We start from the raw sequence: 14,507 nt of genomic DNA on the forward strand, positions 1-14,507 counted from the left end.
TAGTTGTCTTGGTGTGCAGTGCTCTGTAGCGACAGGTAGGAGGGTAGGAGTTGAAACATTTTGTGTCCAGGATGCGAGGGGTCAGTAAATATTTTCCCCGCCCTCTTTTTGACTCATGCAGTGTATGTTGGGTATTTTGATTATTATTAATATTATTTGTATAAGCAGAGTTCAGCTGGCTTAATTTGCAGCGGAGTTAGCATGGCAAGAAATAACACGTGGTTCAGAATCCCATTTGTTAGCAATGGATGACCACTCCTTCATAAGGATGAAAAATACAATCTTTCCTTACAATTATGTTGATTCATGCAATTGATAGATTGCAGGCAGATAGGTTTATATTCCAGTCCATATTAATAACTTCTGGATGGTCCCATGGGTGAGGATGGCTTTGGATTTCATCTCATACATGTGTCCTCAGCCAAGGACAATGGAGCACACAGGAGTTCAGAAGAAGAAGGTAGAAGAGGTAGAAGAGAAGGGGGGAGGGCATCCACTCTTTAGAGGTTTATATACCCTGTAGAATGCCTGCCCCTTTTGGTCATCTGGTCAGTTAATTGCGACCTGACCATAGAGATGTGTTTACAAGACAGTGCAAGCATGTAGTAGAGTCGTTAACCCCAACAGTCTACAGGCCCTCAATGGAAGGCAGGTTGGCAGCCATTGTTTCTTCTGCAGTTCTGATTCTCCTCTGAAGTCTGTGTCCGAAGGACCTCCGGAGCCAGGGGGAGGCCATTTTCGGCCACCTGGAGGCTCGAGGAAAGCGCCCGGAAACTGGGGAGGACAAAAATGCCCCCCCCCACTGTGATGCAGGAGGCCAAGTAGGCCACGCCCCCTATTATCACATCCAACAGTGAGGGGCCGCCCATCACCGGCGCTACCAGTCTGGCCCTGGCAGGAACAAATACGCCCAGCGCAAGGTTCAGCTTTTGTGCATGTGCGCAGAAGTGAAATCTCACGTGAGGACGCTTGCATGCACAAGATTTTGTTGATTTTCACCGATTACTTTGCTTCCGTGATGCCAGGAAGCAAAAAAAAAAGCAGTAAATCACCAAAATTTCATGCCTGCGAGCATTCTCGGGTAATATTTCTCTTGTTGCGCATGTGCAGAAGCAAAATCTCATGTGGAACTCTGGGGGCACATGCGGATGCATGCGCTCTGCATTTCCACTATTGGAGTAGCAATCCCAACCATTATGGGAGCGGCTCATTATTGACGCCCATCCAGCTGAGGATCAGTTGCTAAATTTTGTTCTTTTCTCAGGGACTCCAAATCCTCTAGGATAGTACAGTCATACCTCGTCTTACGAACCTAATTGGTTCCAGGGGGAGGTTCGTAAGACGAAAGGTTCGTAAAATGAAACATTGTTTCCCATAGGAAACAATGTAAAGTCAATTAATCCGTGCAACCAAAAAAAAAACCCCGCAAAAAAAACCGCTGCCGCCCGGCTGTGACCTTTTAAAACAACCGCGCGGCTTCCCAGCCGTCTCCCGAAGCCGAATGCCAAACCCAAACTTCCGCATTTGGCGTTCGGAGGCTGCTGGAAAGCCGCGCGGCTGTTTAAAAAGGTGACAGCCGGGCTGGGGGGCTTCCCAGTAGCCTCCGAACGCCAAACGCGGAAGTTTGGGTTTGGCGTTCGGCTTTGGGAGACGGCTGGGAAACCGCGCGGGTGTTTTAAAAGGTAACAGCTGGGCTGGGGGGCTTCCCAGCAGCCTCCGAACGCCAAACGCGGAAGTTTGGGTTTGGCGTTCGGCTTCGGGAGACGGCTGGGAAGCCGCGCGGCTGTTTAAAAAGGTAACAGCCGGGCTGGGGGGCTTCAGCGTTTGGCGTTCAGAGGCTGCTGGAAAGCCCCCCAGCCCGGCTGTCACCTTTTAAAACAGCCGCGCGGCTTCCCAGCAGCCTCCGAACGCCAAACCCGGAAGTTCGGGTTTGGCGTTCGTAACACGGAAAAAGTTCGTAAGAAGAGGCAAATTTTTTCTGAACCCCGGGTTCGTATCTTGAGTTGTTCGTAAGACGAGGGGTTCGTATCTTGAGGTACCACTGTATTTCTCAATCTCTGTCACTTATAAGCTGTTTGGATTTTCAAGCTCCCAGAATTTCCCAGCCAAAATTCTGGGAGTTGACATCCATGCAGTTTAAAGGGACAAAAACGAGAAACACTGCTCTAGAAATCAAGGGTGAGTTTTGAAAGACAACTTTTTTGAGATGAACCATCGGTGGCTTATCCTCCTCCAAGTTTCTCCCCCACCAAACACCTTCATTTCCGTTTTTCTTCTCATCCCAGAGACCTTGCTTTGATTGTGGCAGCTTTGGCTTACAACCAGTGGTTTACCAAACTTTACTGCAAGGATTTGCGGCTGGTAAGTTCCTACCATTCCTACCACTGCTCTTGAGTTCTTTCTTAACAGGTCACCTTCTGTCCATAACAGGTAGTCCTCAACTTACAAGATGGTGGGAAGAATGGATGGATGGATGGATGGATAGGTGGATGAATGGAGGATGGATGGATGGATGGATAGACCAACAGATGGATGGATGAGTAATAATAATAATAATAATAATAATAATAATAATAATAATAATAATAGTATTTTATTAGATTTTTATGCAGCCCCTCTCTGAACACTCAGAGCGGCTGTAGATGGGTGAGGGATGGGTTGGTGGATAGATGGATTATTATTATTATTATTATTATTATTATTATTATTATTATTATTATTATTATTATGTCAATACAACACAGCAAACGAGATCACTATGCTGGATTTCGTATTTCATCACCAGTTGGGCGCTTCCCAAGCACCTAGGACTGCATGATGTAGCGGCGAATTATGTCTGCCGATCCCAGTAAAGCGGCCTTTTGCAATTGACAGATGGAGATTTTGTCAATTCTGATGGTTTTCAAATGTCTGCTGAGATCCTTTGGCCCTGCGCCCAGCGTGCCAAGTACCACTGGGACCACTTTCACTGGCTTATGCCAGAGTCGTTGCAGCTCGATAATAATAATAATAATAATAATAATAATAATAATAATAATAATAATTATTATTATTATTATTATTATTATTATTATTATTATTATTATTATTATTTATTAGATTTGTATGCCGCCCCTCTCCGAAGACTTGAGCGGCTCACAACAATGGATGCAAGGATGAATAAAGGGATAGATGGAAATGGACAGATGGATAGATGGATGGATGGGAAGAATGAATGAATGGATGAGTAGATGATAGATGTATTGGGTGAGAAGAATCAGTGAATGGAAAAGTAGATGATGGATGGATGGATGAGAGGGTGGATGGATGCATAGATGAATGAAGGGATGAATGGAAAAATGGATAGATGGCAAGGGAAACAGATGGGCAAACAAATGGATAAATGCCAGGATAGATGGAAAAATTAATGAACAGATAGACAGATCGATGGAAATGAATGGATAGATAGCTGGGTGAGAATAATGGATGAGTAGATGATGGAGTAATGGATAGATGGGTGAGAGGGTTGATGGATACAAGGATGAATGAAGGGATGAATGGGAAAATGGATGGATGAATAGAAGAATGGATTGACAGACAAATAGATAGATGCCAGGATGGATGGAAAGGATAGATGGAAAAATAAATGGACGGGTGGGTGGACAAGAACTCTGCTCAAATGTTTGGCAGGACTTCCAGTCATCCGGGCCAGCTCAAGTCCTCCTCCTTCCCCCATCCCTTTCTTTTTTCCCTTTCAGGGCTCCGAGGTAGCCGAGCAGATTTTGCACACGGTGAGCAAATCGCATCACCTGGAAGAACTCGTGCTGGACAACGCAGGGTTAAAAACGTGAGCCCCATCCCTGACATTGACACCCCCATTGCCTTGTCTTTCTCCATTCTTATCGCTTGCTTCTTTATCCCTTCACCAATGGTTAAGATTCCCACCTGATCCGCTTTCCTTCTCTTTGGCCTGCAGGGATTTTGCCATTAAACTTGCCAACGTTTTGGCGGAAAACCCCAGCACCGCCCTCCATCTCTTGACGCTCTCGCACAACCCACTGGAGGACAAAGGTGATTGACGGAGCTCAACATTCTAAAAAATTTTATCAACCCGTTCTCTGTCCGGTGGCTGGGTGGACGTGGCCATGGTGGGCGTGGCCTACTCGGCCTCCTGTATCACGTGGAGGGCGCTTTTTGCCTTCCCCAGGCCCTGGAGGATTTCCTTGAGCTTCTAGGAGGCCAAAAACGGCTTCCCTGGGTTCAAGAGGCCCTCCGGAGGCCAAAAAAAGGCCCGTTTCCAGACTTCTGGAACTTCTTCGAGGTCCATTTTTTCATCCTCTCAGAGCCTCCGTGTGGGCCCCACACTTATCTGGCATCCAAAATGGGCCATGTGGAGGTTCCTGGGAGGGGAGGGGCCTGGTGGGACTGGCATACTTTCCTCCTGCACCACGGGGTGGCTGGGAGAGTTTTTCCCTCCCCAGGCTCTGGAGAATATCTTTGGACTTCCAGGAGGCCGAAAATGGCTTCCCCCAGGTTCTAGAGGCCCTCCGGAGGTCAGAAATGGGCTCCTGGAAATTCCAGGAGGCCTGTTTTTTTTGCCCTTCCAGGGCCTCCGTGCCGGCCCTGGCATCCAAAATGGGCTGCGTGGAGACTCAGGGGGGGGGAGAGGATGGTGGGTGTGGCCTCCTGCACCACAGGGAGGTTGGTTTCCCCTCCCCAGGCTCTAGAGGATTTTTTTGAGCCTCCGGGAGGCCAAAAATGGCCTCTCTTTGGGCTCTGGAACATCCAGGGCCACCGGGAGGCCCATTTCCCACCCTCTCAGAGCCTCTGCACTGGCCCTGTGCTTATCTGGCATCCAAAACAGACTGTGTCAAGGCTCCTAGGAGGGGACAGGCAGGATGGTTGTGGCCTCCTGGCCCCATGGGGGTGGGGAGGTGTTTCTCCTCTCCAGGCTCTGGAGGATTTTCTCGAGCCTCCGGGAGGCCGAAAATGGCCTCCCCCATGCTGTAGAGGTCAGTCTTTGTAACTACCCGTTCGGCGAAGCAGATGTAAAATTAGCAAATCCTTCGCCCAAATCAGTCCAAAGAGGCTGAACCCCACCCTGTCCCTACCTCAGGGATCCCCACAAGTTGGGGAAGGGGAGGGGCTTTGGTTCCCAGGATCCTGAAGTGGCAGTTTGCATCCCACCACAACTGGAGGGCAGGGGTTGGGTTGAAGGTAGATGATCCAGCAAAGTCTGCAAAACCTGGACCCTGCAGGAGACTGTGGGACAAGCTAAGCTTGCTTTGAAACGGGGAGGGTTGTCCTTGGGGGGGAGGGGGAGAGAAGGTGACCTTGACCCCTTTCTTCTCTCCCCTCTGCACAGGCCTGGGTGCCCTGAGTCAGCAGCTCCTGTGTTTCCCCAAAGGCCTTAGCAAACTTTGCCTTTCCAAGACCGGCATCACTGCTAAAGGTACCTACCCAGGGCACTAATGGGGAGAGGGAGGGGGTTGAGGTGGGAGCTGTGGGGGGGGGGGCTGCTTTGGAAAAGGGTCTTTGAATAGAGAGGCTGCCTTTCCCTTCCTTTAGATAGCTGAAAGAGGGAGGGAAGGAGGGTAGGAAGAAAGGAAGGGAGGGAGAAAAAAATGGAGGAAGGAAAGGAAAAAAGGGGAGGGAGGGAAGGAAGGAAGGAAGGAAGGAAAGAGGGTGGGGAGGGGGAAAGGAGAGAAGGAGGAAGGAAGGAAGAGGGAAGAAGGAAGGAGTGAGGGAGAAAGGAAGAGAGGAAGGAAGGGAAAGAGGGAGAGAAGGGAGGGAGGGAAGAAAGGAAGGAAAGAGGGTGGGTGGGAGGGAGGACAGAGGAAGGAAGGAAAAAAGTAAGGGAGGATGGAGGAAGGAAAGGAGGAAGGAAGGAAGAAGGAAAGAAAGAAGGGAGAAAGGAAAGAAGAAGAGGGAGAGAGAAGGAAAGTAAGGAAGGGGGACTAAGGAAAGAGGGATGGAAAAAGGAAAGAAGGAAAGGAAAAAGGAAGAGGGAGGGAGGAAAGGGAGGAAGGGGGGTGGGAGGGAGGAGAGGGAGGGAGGAAAAAAAGCAGAGTGAATGGAGGGAGGAAAGAGGAAGGGAGGGAGGGAAGGAAGGAAGAAGGAAAGAAAGGAGAAAGGAAAGGAGAGGGAGGAAGGAGAGAAGAAAAGGAGGAAAGAAGGAAGGAGGGAGGGCAAAAGAAAGATGAAGGAGGAAAGAAGTAGAGAAGGAAAGGAAGAGTAAAGCAGGAACAAAGGAAGTATGGGAAGAGCAGAAGGAAAGAAGATAAGGAGGCAGGAAGAAGGAATTGGCTACTTTTAATTATAAATTTATATATGGATGACTGAGTGGCTAATGGTTAAACATAGAACAAGGGCACGAAATATAAATGTATAAAACATGGATTAATGGCTGACAAATTTGGGGAGTTCAACCAATATTATATCCCAGACCAACATTTCTCAACCGTGGCAACTTGACAATGGGTAAATTTCGACTCCCAGAATTCCCATATTGGCCAGGGAATTCTGGGAGTTGAAGTCCACGCATCTTCAAGCTTCCAGGGTTGAGAAATACTGCTTCAGGCTAACTGGGCCTACTCCAGATTAGTGGGGCCTTTGTTTCCCAGAATGCCTACTGGACTTCAACTCCCAGCATTCCTCAGTCAGCATAGGTACCTAGTGCAGGGAATTCTGGTAGTTGAAGTCCACGCATCTCTAAGCTTCCAATAAATACTGCTTTAGGCTAACTCGGCCTACTCCAAATTAGTGAGGCCTTCGTTTTCCAGAATGTCTACTGGACTTCAACTCCCAGCATTCCTCAGTCAGCATAGGTACCTAGTACAGGGAATTCTGGGAGTTGAAGTATACACATCCCGATTGTGGGCGTTGACGTGGCTCTCTGCTTCCTTGCTCAGGACTTGCCGTTTTGTGCCAGACCTTCAGTGCCAACCCAGCCTTCACCAGTTCTCTCCGCCATCTTGACTTAAGCAAAAATCCCGGCCTCCTGGGCACTGACGAGGCAAATGTGAGTGATCGGCATTCTCATCTGTTGGTCTGAAATAGTATACAGGGTCTCCTGCCAGAGGAGGAGGTTGGATTACAAGACCTCCAAGGTCGCTTCGAATCCTGATATTCTGTTATTCCTCCTCCCTACTCCTCCTTTCTTCCTCCTCTTCCCCTCCTCCTCTTCTCCCTTTCTTCTTCCTCCTCCTCCTCCTTTCTTTCCTCCTCTTCTTCTCCCTTTCTTCTTCTTCATCCTCCTCCTTTCTTCCTCCTCTTCCTCTCCTCTTCTTCTCCCTTTCTTCTTCCTCCTCTTCCTCCTCCTTCTTCCTTTCTTCTTCTTCCTTTCTTCCTCCTCCTCCTCCTTTCTTCCTCCTCTTCGCCTTCTCTTCTTCTCCCTTTCTTCTTCTTCCTCTTCCTCCTCCTTCTTCCTTTCTTCTTCATCCTTTCTTCTTCCTCCTCCTCCTTTCTTTCCTCCTCTTCCTCCTCCTTCTTCTCCCTTTCTTCCTCCTCCTCCTCCTCCTCCTTTCTTCCTCCCCTTCCTCCTCCTTCTTCTCCCTTTCTTCTTCTTCCTCCTCCTCCTCCTCCTTTCTTCCTCCTCTTCCTCCTCCTTCTTCTCCCTTTCTTCTTCATCCTCCTCCTTTCTTCCTCCTCTTCCTCTCCTCTTCTTCTCCCTTTCTTCTTCCTCCTCCTCCACCTTTCTTTCCTCCTCTTCGCCTCCTCTTCTTCTCCCTTTCTTCTTCTTCCTCTTCATCCTCCTTCTTCTTCCTTTCTTCTTCCTTTCTTCTTCCTCCTCCTCCTTTCTTTCCTCCTCTTCCTCCTCCTTCTTCTCCCTTTCTTCTTCTTCCTCTTCATCCTCCTTCTTCTTCCTTTCTTCTTCCTTTCTTCTTCCTCCTCCTCCTTTCTTTCCTCCTCTTCCTCCTCCTTCTTCTCCCTTTCTTCTTCCTCCTCCTCCTCCTTTCTTCCTCCTCTTCCTCCTCCTTCTTCTCCCTTTCTTCTTCTTCATCCTCCTCCTTTCTTCCTCATCTTCCTCTCCTCTTCTTCTCCCTTTCTTCTTCCTCCTCCTCCTTTCTTCCTCCTCTTCCTCCTCCTCCTTCTCCCTTTTTTCTTCCTCCTCCTCCTTTCTTCCTTCTCTTCCTCCTCCTGCTCCTCAACCTACCTTTCTTCATCCTCCTCCTTATATTTATTTATTTATTTGTGTGTGTGTGTGTGTGTGTATTAATTAATTTATTTATTTGTGTATATATGTGTTTGTTTGTTTGTTTGTTTGTTTGTTTGTTCGTTCGTTCGTTCGTTCGTTCATTCATTCATTCATTCATTTTGTCCAATACACAATAATACACAATGAAGCTTATAGAGATATAGGAGATATAGGAGAGACTATAGAACAGGGGACGGAAGGCACTCTAGTGCGCTTATGTACGCCCCTTACTGACCTCTTAGGAATCTGGAGAGGTCAACTGTGGACAGTCTAAGAGTAAAGTGTTGGAGGCTAGGGGATGACACTACAGAGTCCAGTAATGAGTTCTTCGCTTACTAAAGTCGTATTTTTTACAGTGTGCTCTTGTGTTGTTGTGGTTGAAGCTGAAGTAGTCTTTGATAGATAGGACATTGCATCTCAGACATTAAAAGCCCTTGAAAATGTTCAAAGATACTTCACAAGAAGAGCCCTTTATTCCTCCACTCGAAACTGAATACCCTACGAAACTAGACTTACAATCCTGGGTCTTGAAAGCTTAGAACTATGACGCCTTAAACATGATCTAAGTATTGCCCACAAGATCATATGCTGCAATGTCCTGGTTGCTGGTTGTGGCCGATCAGTTTCCGGTCACAATTCAGTGTTGGTTATGACCTATAAAGCTTTTACATTGGACCAGAATACCTCCGGGACTGCCTTCTGCCGCATGAATCCCAGTGACCGATTAGGTCCACAGAATTGGCCTTCTCCGGGTCCTGTTGACAAAACAATGTTGTCTAGTGGGACCCAGGGGAAGAGCCTTCTGTGTGGCAGCCCCGGCCCTGTGGAATCTACTCCTCCTGGAGATCAGGACTGCCCCCACCCTCCTTGCCTTTCGCAAACTCCTGAAAACCCAACTATGTCGCCAGGCATGGAGAAATTGACATACCCCTAGCTGTTCCGATTTATGTATGGTTTGTCTGGACTGTATGATTGTTTTTTTTATAAAGGTTTTTTTAAAAAAAAATTAATATTCGATTTGTATATGTATTGCTTGTTGTGAGCCACTCTGAGTCCTCGGAGAGGGGTGGCATACAAATCTAATAAATTATTATTATTATTATTATTATTATTATTATTATTATTATTATTATTATAAATTATTGTGCATTATCTCATTGGCCTCGATGCGATCCGCTACCAGCTACACGGACTGCTGGCAGGTTACAACACTTAGTAATAGAAATTTCTATTTATATTCTATTTATATTTATATTCTATTTGAGACGCTGCAACATCAGCGGAGTCGGGCGCCCATCCTCTGAATTTTTTTTTATATAATTTTTTAAAAAATTATTTTATTATAATTTTTTATTTACAAGGGTAAACACAGTAAAACAATAACAGTACAAGTAACAATATGGACATGTAGAAAGAAAGAAGAAAGGAAAAGAAAAAAAATGGGAAAAAAAATAAAAATAAAGGAAGAAACAAAAATTATACAGTAAATTGTAACACAATGTACATTTAACAATAAACAATAAAAGGTGGGCGAGTGTACGGCAGATCTGTATTGATAATATAAACTATAAATATTCTCTGTAGCCCATTACAATAGAACTAATAATGTGAATTATAAATAAATAAAAGGAAGTGAGTGTAGCAAAGCAGAGAGATTTTGAATAGATAAGTTTAATTTTTACATATATCTGTATCTCATTCATCCATTGAAATAATTTAAACACCAGATATTTATCTTTATATATAAAGAATTTTTAACAGTTGTTGGGCGAATTGTTCTTTTTTTCTAACCAGCTGTAAAAGGGGTCCCAGCAGTTATAGAATAAAGATTCATCACTATTTCTAATTTCCAAAGATAGTTTGGTCATTTCTGCGCAGTGTTTAATTTTTTCTAGTATTAAACCATCTGAATTTTGATTGCATGACCGTAATAAAATGAAAAAACAATAATTTATTTCCCCTTTTTTGCTGTTTTCTAACACCGAAAGCTCAGTAAATACACCGTTTGTACATCTGCCTGTATATCCTGGTTTGGTTATTATGCGTTTTCTTCTTTGTTTTCCGACAGAGTTTCTACTCCTTTCTGGCACAGCCGAATGCACTGATTCACCTGGACGTATCCTCCACTGATTGTGCGGTAGACGCAGTAAGGATTTCAGAGAACCGATCTGGGGAGGGGTTGGCTATAGTGGTGGTGGGGGACCCATTCCACGGCCTGTGGTCCTTTTTCCGGCCTGCAGCCCATTTGTAACCGACTACACCACAGTCACAGGCGAGTGTGCATGTAAGGCGGCACCATTCTTGGACCAATGGAATTGACAGGCACCTGCCACTCACACAAGAACAATCTGCCCAGCCAGAAAAGTTGGTGACCACAATACATATGGCCAGGGTATCAAACTCGAGCCCCGGGGGACAGATCCAGCCCGTGGGGTGCTTAAATCTGGTCCACAGGGCCACTCTAGAAACAGCGAAAGGCTGGTCCGCGATGCCTCCACTGGCGAAAATGGAGCAGACCTCCCGAGTTCCGTTTTCGCTGGCAGAGGGTTGCAGGAGTGCAGGAGGCTTTTTTGCAGCCGAAAACCGTTTTTGCTGGCAAAGGGCTCAGGCCAGCAGAAAGGGAGCTCCCAGGAGGTTGTCATAGCCAAAAACGGGGCCCGGAGGAGACCTCGCATGCCCCCCCCTCAAGCTCCATTTTCACTGGCAGAGGGTTGCAGAAGCCTGTGGCAGCCAAAAGCTGAGCTTGGAAAGCCCATTTTCATTGGAAGAGTGTTCGGGCACCTCCCCAACACGACTGACGTTGAGAGGGCTATGTGCCCACCCCCCCGGCCCCTCCCAAGGTCAAACACAACCATAAAGTGGCGCTCAGTGAATAGAATATAATTCTTTATTGGCCAAGTGTGATTGGACACACAAGGGATTTTTTTTTGGTGCATATGTTCTCAGTTTACATACATTTGTCAAGAATCTTGAGGTACAACACTTAATGATTACCATAGGGGTCAAATAAGCAATCAGGAAACAATATTAATAAAAATACAGTGATACCTTGTCTTACGAACTTAATTGGTTCCGGGACGAGGTTCGTAAGGTGAAAAGTTTGTAAGATGAAACGATGTTTCCCATAGGAATCAATGGGAAAGCGATTAATGCATGCAAGCCCAAAATTCACCCCTTTTGCCAGCCAAAGCGCCCGTTTTTGCGCTGCTGGGATTCCCCTGAGGCTCCCCTCCATGGGAAACCCCACCTCCAGATTTTGGTGTTTTTGCAATGCTGCGATTTCTCTGAGGCTCCCCTCGCTGGGAAACCCTACCTCCGGACTTCCGTTGCCAGCGAAGCCCCCATTTTTGTGATGCTGGGATTCCCCTGCAGCATCACAAAAACGCAGAAGTCTGGAGGTGGGGTTTCCCATGGAGGGGAGCCTCAGGGGAATCCCAGCAGCGCAAAAATGGGTGCTTCGCTGGCAACGGAAGGTCTGGAGGTGAGGTTTCTCAACGAGGGGAGCCTTTGCCTGGCAATGGAAGTCCAGAGGCGGGGCATCCCAGCGATGGCAGCGGGTTCGTAAGGTGAAAATAGTTCGGAAGAAGAGGCAAAAGAATCTTGAACCCTGGGTTCGTATCTCAAAAAGTTCGTATGACGAGGGGTTCATAAGACGAGGTATCACTGTATTAAGGATACAAGGAACAAGTTATAGTGCTACAGTGCTAAGTGGGAGGAGATGGGTGATAGGGATGATGAAAAAAACTAGTAGTAATAGTAGTAGTACAGACTTAGTGAATAGCTTGACAGTAGTGAGAGAATTACTTGTTTAGCAGAGTGATGGCGTTTGGGAAAAAACTGCCCTTGTGTCTAGTTGTCTTGGTGTGCGTTGCTCCATAGCGATGTTTTGAGGGTGGGAGTTGAAACAGTTTATGTCCAGGATGCAAGGGGTCAATCAATATTCTCACAGCCCTCTTTTCGACTCGTGCAGTATACAGGTCCTTAATGGAAGGCAGGTTGGCAGCAACTGGGTTTTTATTTTTGCAATTCTGATTCTCCTCTGAAGTCTATGTTGGTCTTGTTGGGTTGCAGAACCGAACCAGACAGTTATAGAGGTGCAGATGACAGACTCAATGATTCCTCTGTAGAACTGTATCAGCAGCTCCTTGGGCAGTTTGAGCTTCCTGAGTTGGCGCAGGAAGAAATTTCTTTGTTGCGCTTTCCAGATGACGTCTTTGATGTTAGGTTTTGATGAAATCGAGTTTGACACCCCTGACTTGTGACATTGCGGGTTGCCAACTTTGAATGGTCTCCTGGGCTTTTGTAAGCAGGATCACGGTTCACACCTGGCTGTGCGGTATAGTTTGTTTTTGTTTTTTTTAAAATTTCTTGTAGCTTTTTAGCGCGTTGCTGCATGGCTGCTGCCCTCGTCTCTGCTACCTCAATCTTTCGCGAAACACCTTTCCCCACCGGTAAGGATAATAATTGTTTTTTAACATCTGCAAATAGAGGTGTGTGTGTGTGTGTTTGTCTGGCTAAAATAATAAGCGGAATCCTCTCGCCCCCACCCCCACCCCCCAGGAAGGGCAAAGAATTCCCACCCTCTTTGAAGCAGTTCTTCTGCAGTGCCTATTCTCTCAACTGTGTGAACCTGTCCGGCATCAAGGTTCCCGTAGAAGCCTTGCGGTGAGTCTCGCGGCTCTCGGTGCCCACGTTGGGCTGTGCCTGGGGTGGGTGATTGTCTCATGTGCAATGTCACTGTGACAAAAGGAGCCAAGGACCTTGAGAGGTGGGTGGGCAGAGAGTTGGGGGTGGGGAAGAGAGTCAATCAGCCGGCTTTTTATAATTAAGGTGGGACTAGAACTCACCGTCTCCTGGTGATTGGCCCAAAGTCACCCAGGTGGCTTTCATACCTAAGGCAGGACTAGAACTCACCGTCTCCTGGTGATTGGCCCAAATTTCACACTTCATACCTAAGTCGGGACTAGAATTCACCATCTCCTGGTGATTGGCCCAAAGTCACCCAGATGGCTTTGGAACTAAAACTCACATCTCCTGTTTTATAGAGTTGTACCTTAACCACTAAACCCAACTCTCTCAAATGCATGTTCTTTCCACATGTGTTGTGAGTGTTTGTTGCGACAACAGGGGCACTAACAAGCTAACAATTTCACCTCATTCCTGATTTTGTACATATTTTGTTTGTGCGGGGTTTAGCCTCCTAACTTCATTTCGTTTATAAATATTAGAAGATAAATGTATATTATACTTTATAAATATATTTATATTAGAATTTAAATATTAGGTGGTTTGATAGGCCACCCTGTTAAATTAAACTTCCTTCTTCAAAGGTTGAAAAAGACCTGGGGGAAATATATTTGCCAAAACATTGAAAAGCAATAATCCGTGTTTGCAACCTTCACACAGGTCTCTCATGCAAGGTTTGTCTTCCAACACCCACCTCAGCGACCTGCATCTGGATTTGAGCGGATGTGAGGTAAAATTGGGATACGGGGATGAAATGTAATTATTTATTTATTTGTCGAACAAGTATAGTATTATAGTATGTATTAACACAAGTAGAAAGTAGTGATAGAAAGATAAAAAGGCAGTAGGGCAGGGATGGTAGGCACGAAGGTGCGCTTATGCACGCCCCTTACAGAACCCTTAGAAAAGGGGAGAGGTCGATTGTGTTCCGCCGGGCTCTCTGGTAGGAGTCTCCCAAAAATTCAAGGGTACAAATTTCAGACACACACACGTTTGAAAATCCAAAACTGAATGCCCTACGAAAACAGACTTTCAATCCTAGGCCTAGAGAGCTTAGAACTACGACGCCTAAAACACGAACTAAGTATTGCCCACAAATTCATATGCTGCAGCGTCCTGCCTGTCAATGACTACTTCAGCTTCAACCGCAACAACACAAGAGCACGCGACAAATTCAAACTCAATCTTAATCGCTCCAGGCTCGACAGTAAAAAATATGACTTTAGCAATCGAGTTGTCGAAGCGTGGAACTCATTACCTGACTCAGTAGTGTCAACCCCTAACCCCCAACATTTCACCCTTAGACTATCCACAATTGACCTCTCCAGGTTCCTAAGAGGTCAGTAAGGGGCGTGCATAAGTGCACTAGTGTGCCTTTCGTCCCCTGTCCAATTTGTCTCCCCTTATCCCATATGTCATATATCTTTTCTCCCTTTCATATAGCTTCTCTTCCATTTTCATATCTTTTCCTTTTATGTAATACTTTATGCCCATTCCTCTTGATGTGTTTTGTGTATTGGACGGATGGATAAATAAATAAATAAATAAATAAATAAATAAATAAAATAAAAATGTTCTTTATCAC

At 46.2% G+C, this 14,507-nt stretch overlaps 1 protein-coding gene across 1 annotated transcript in view; it reads left to right on the forward strand.

Annotated features, from left to right (window-relative positions):
* The window catches only part of CARMIL3 (capping protein regulator and myosin 1 linker 3), a gene marked incomplete at its 5' end in the record, with an annotated part of 97,482 nt that overhangs the window by 38,530 nt on the left and 44,445 nt on the right, over nucleotides 1–14,507 (forward strand). The window contains 9 exons of the mRNA XM_070728722.1: nucleotides 2,286–2,361; nucleotides 3,738–3,826; nucleotides 3,956–4,050; nucleotides 5,345–5,431; nucleotides 6,891–7,000; nucleotides 10,245–10,322; nucleotides 12,551–12,627; nucleotides 12,737–12,841; nucleotides 13,583–13,652. Of these exons, the coding sequence (XP_070584823.1) occupies nucleotides 2,286–2,361; nucleotides 3,738–3,826; nucleotides 3,956–4,050; nucleotides 5,345–5,431; nucleotides 6,891–7,000; nucleotides 10,245–10,322; nucleotides 12,551–12,627; nucleotides 12,737–12,841; nucleotides 13,583–13,652 (787 nt within the window). The remainder of the gene's footprint in view (nucleotides 1–2,285; nucleotides 2,362–3,737; nucleotides 3,827–3,955; nucleotides 4,051–5,344; nucleotides 5,432–6,890; nucleotides 7,001–10,244; nucleotides 10,323–12,550; nucleotides 12,628–12,736; nucleotides 12,842–13,582; nucleotides 13,653–14,507) is intronic.

Source organism: Erythrolamprus reginae, chromosome Z, assembly GCF_031021105.1.
Source record: "Erythrolamprus reginae isolate rEryReg1 chromosome Z, rEryReg1.hap1, whole genome shotgun sequence".
Lineage (NCBI taxonomy): Eukaryota > Metazoa > Chordata > Lepidosauria > Squamata > Dipsadidae > Erythrolamprus > Erythrolamprus reginae.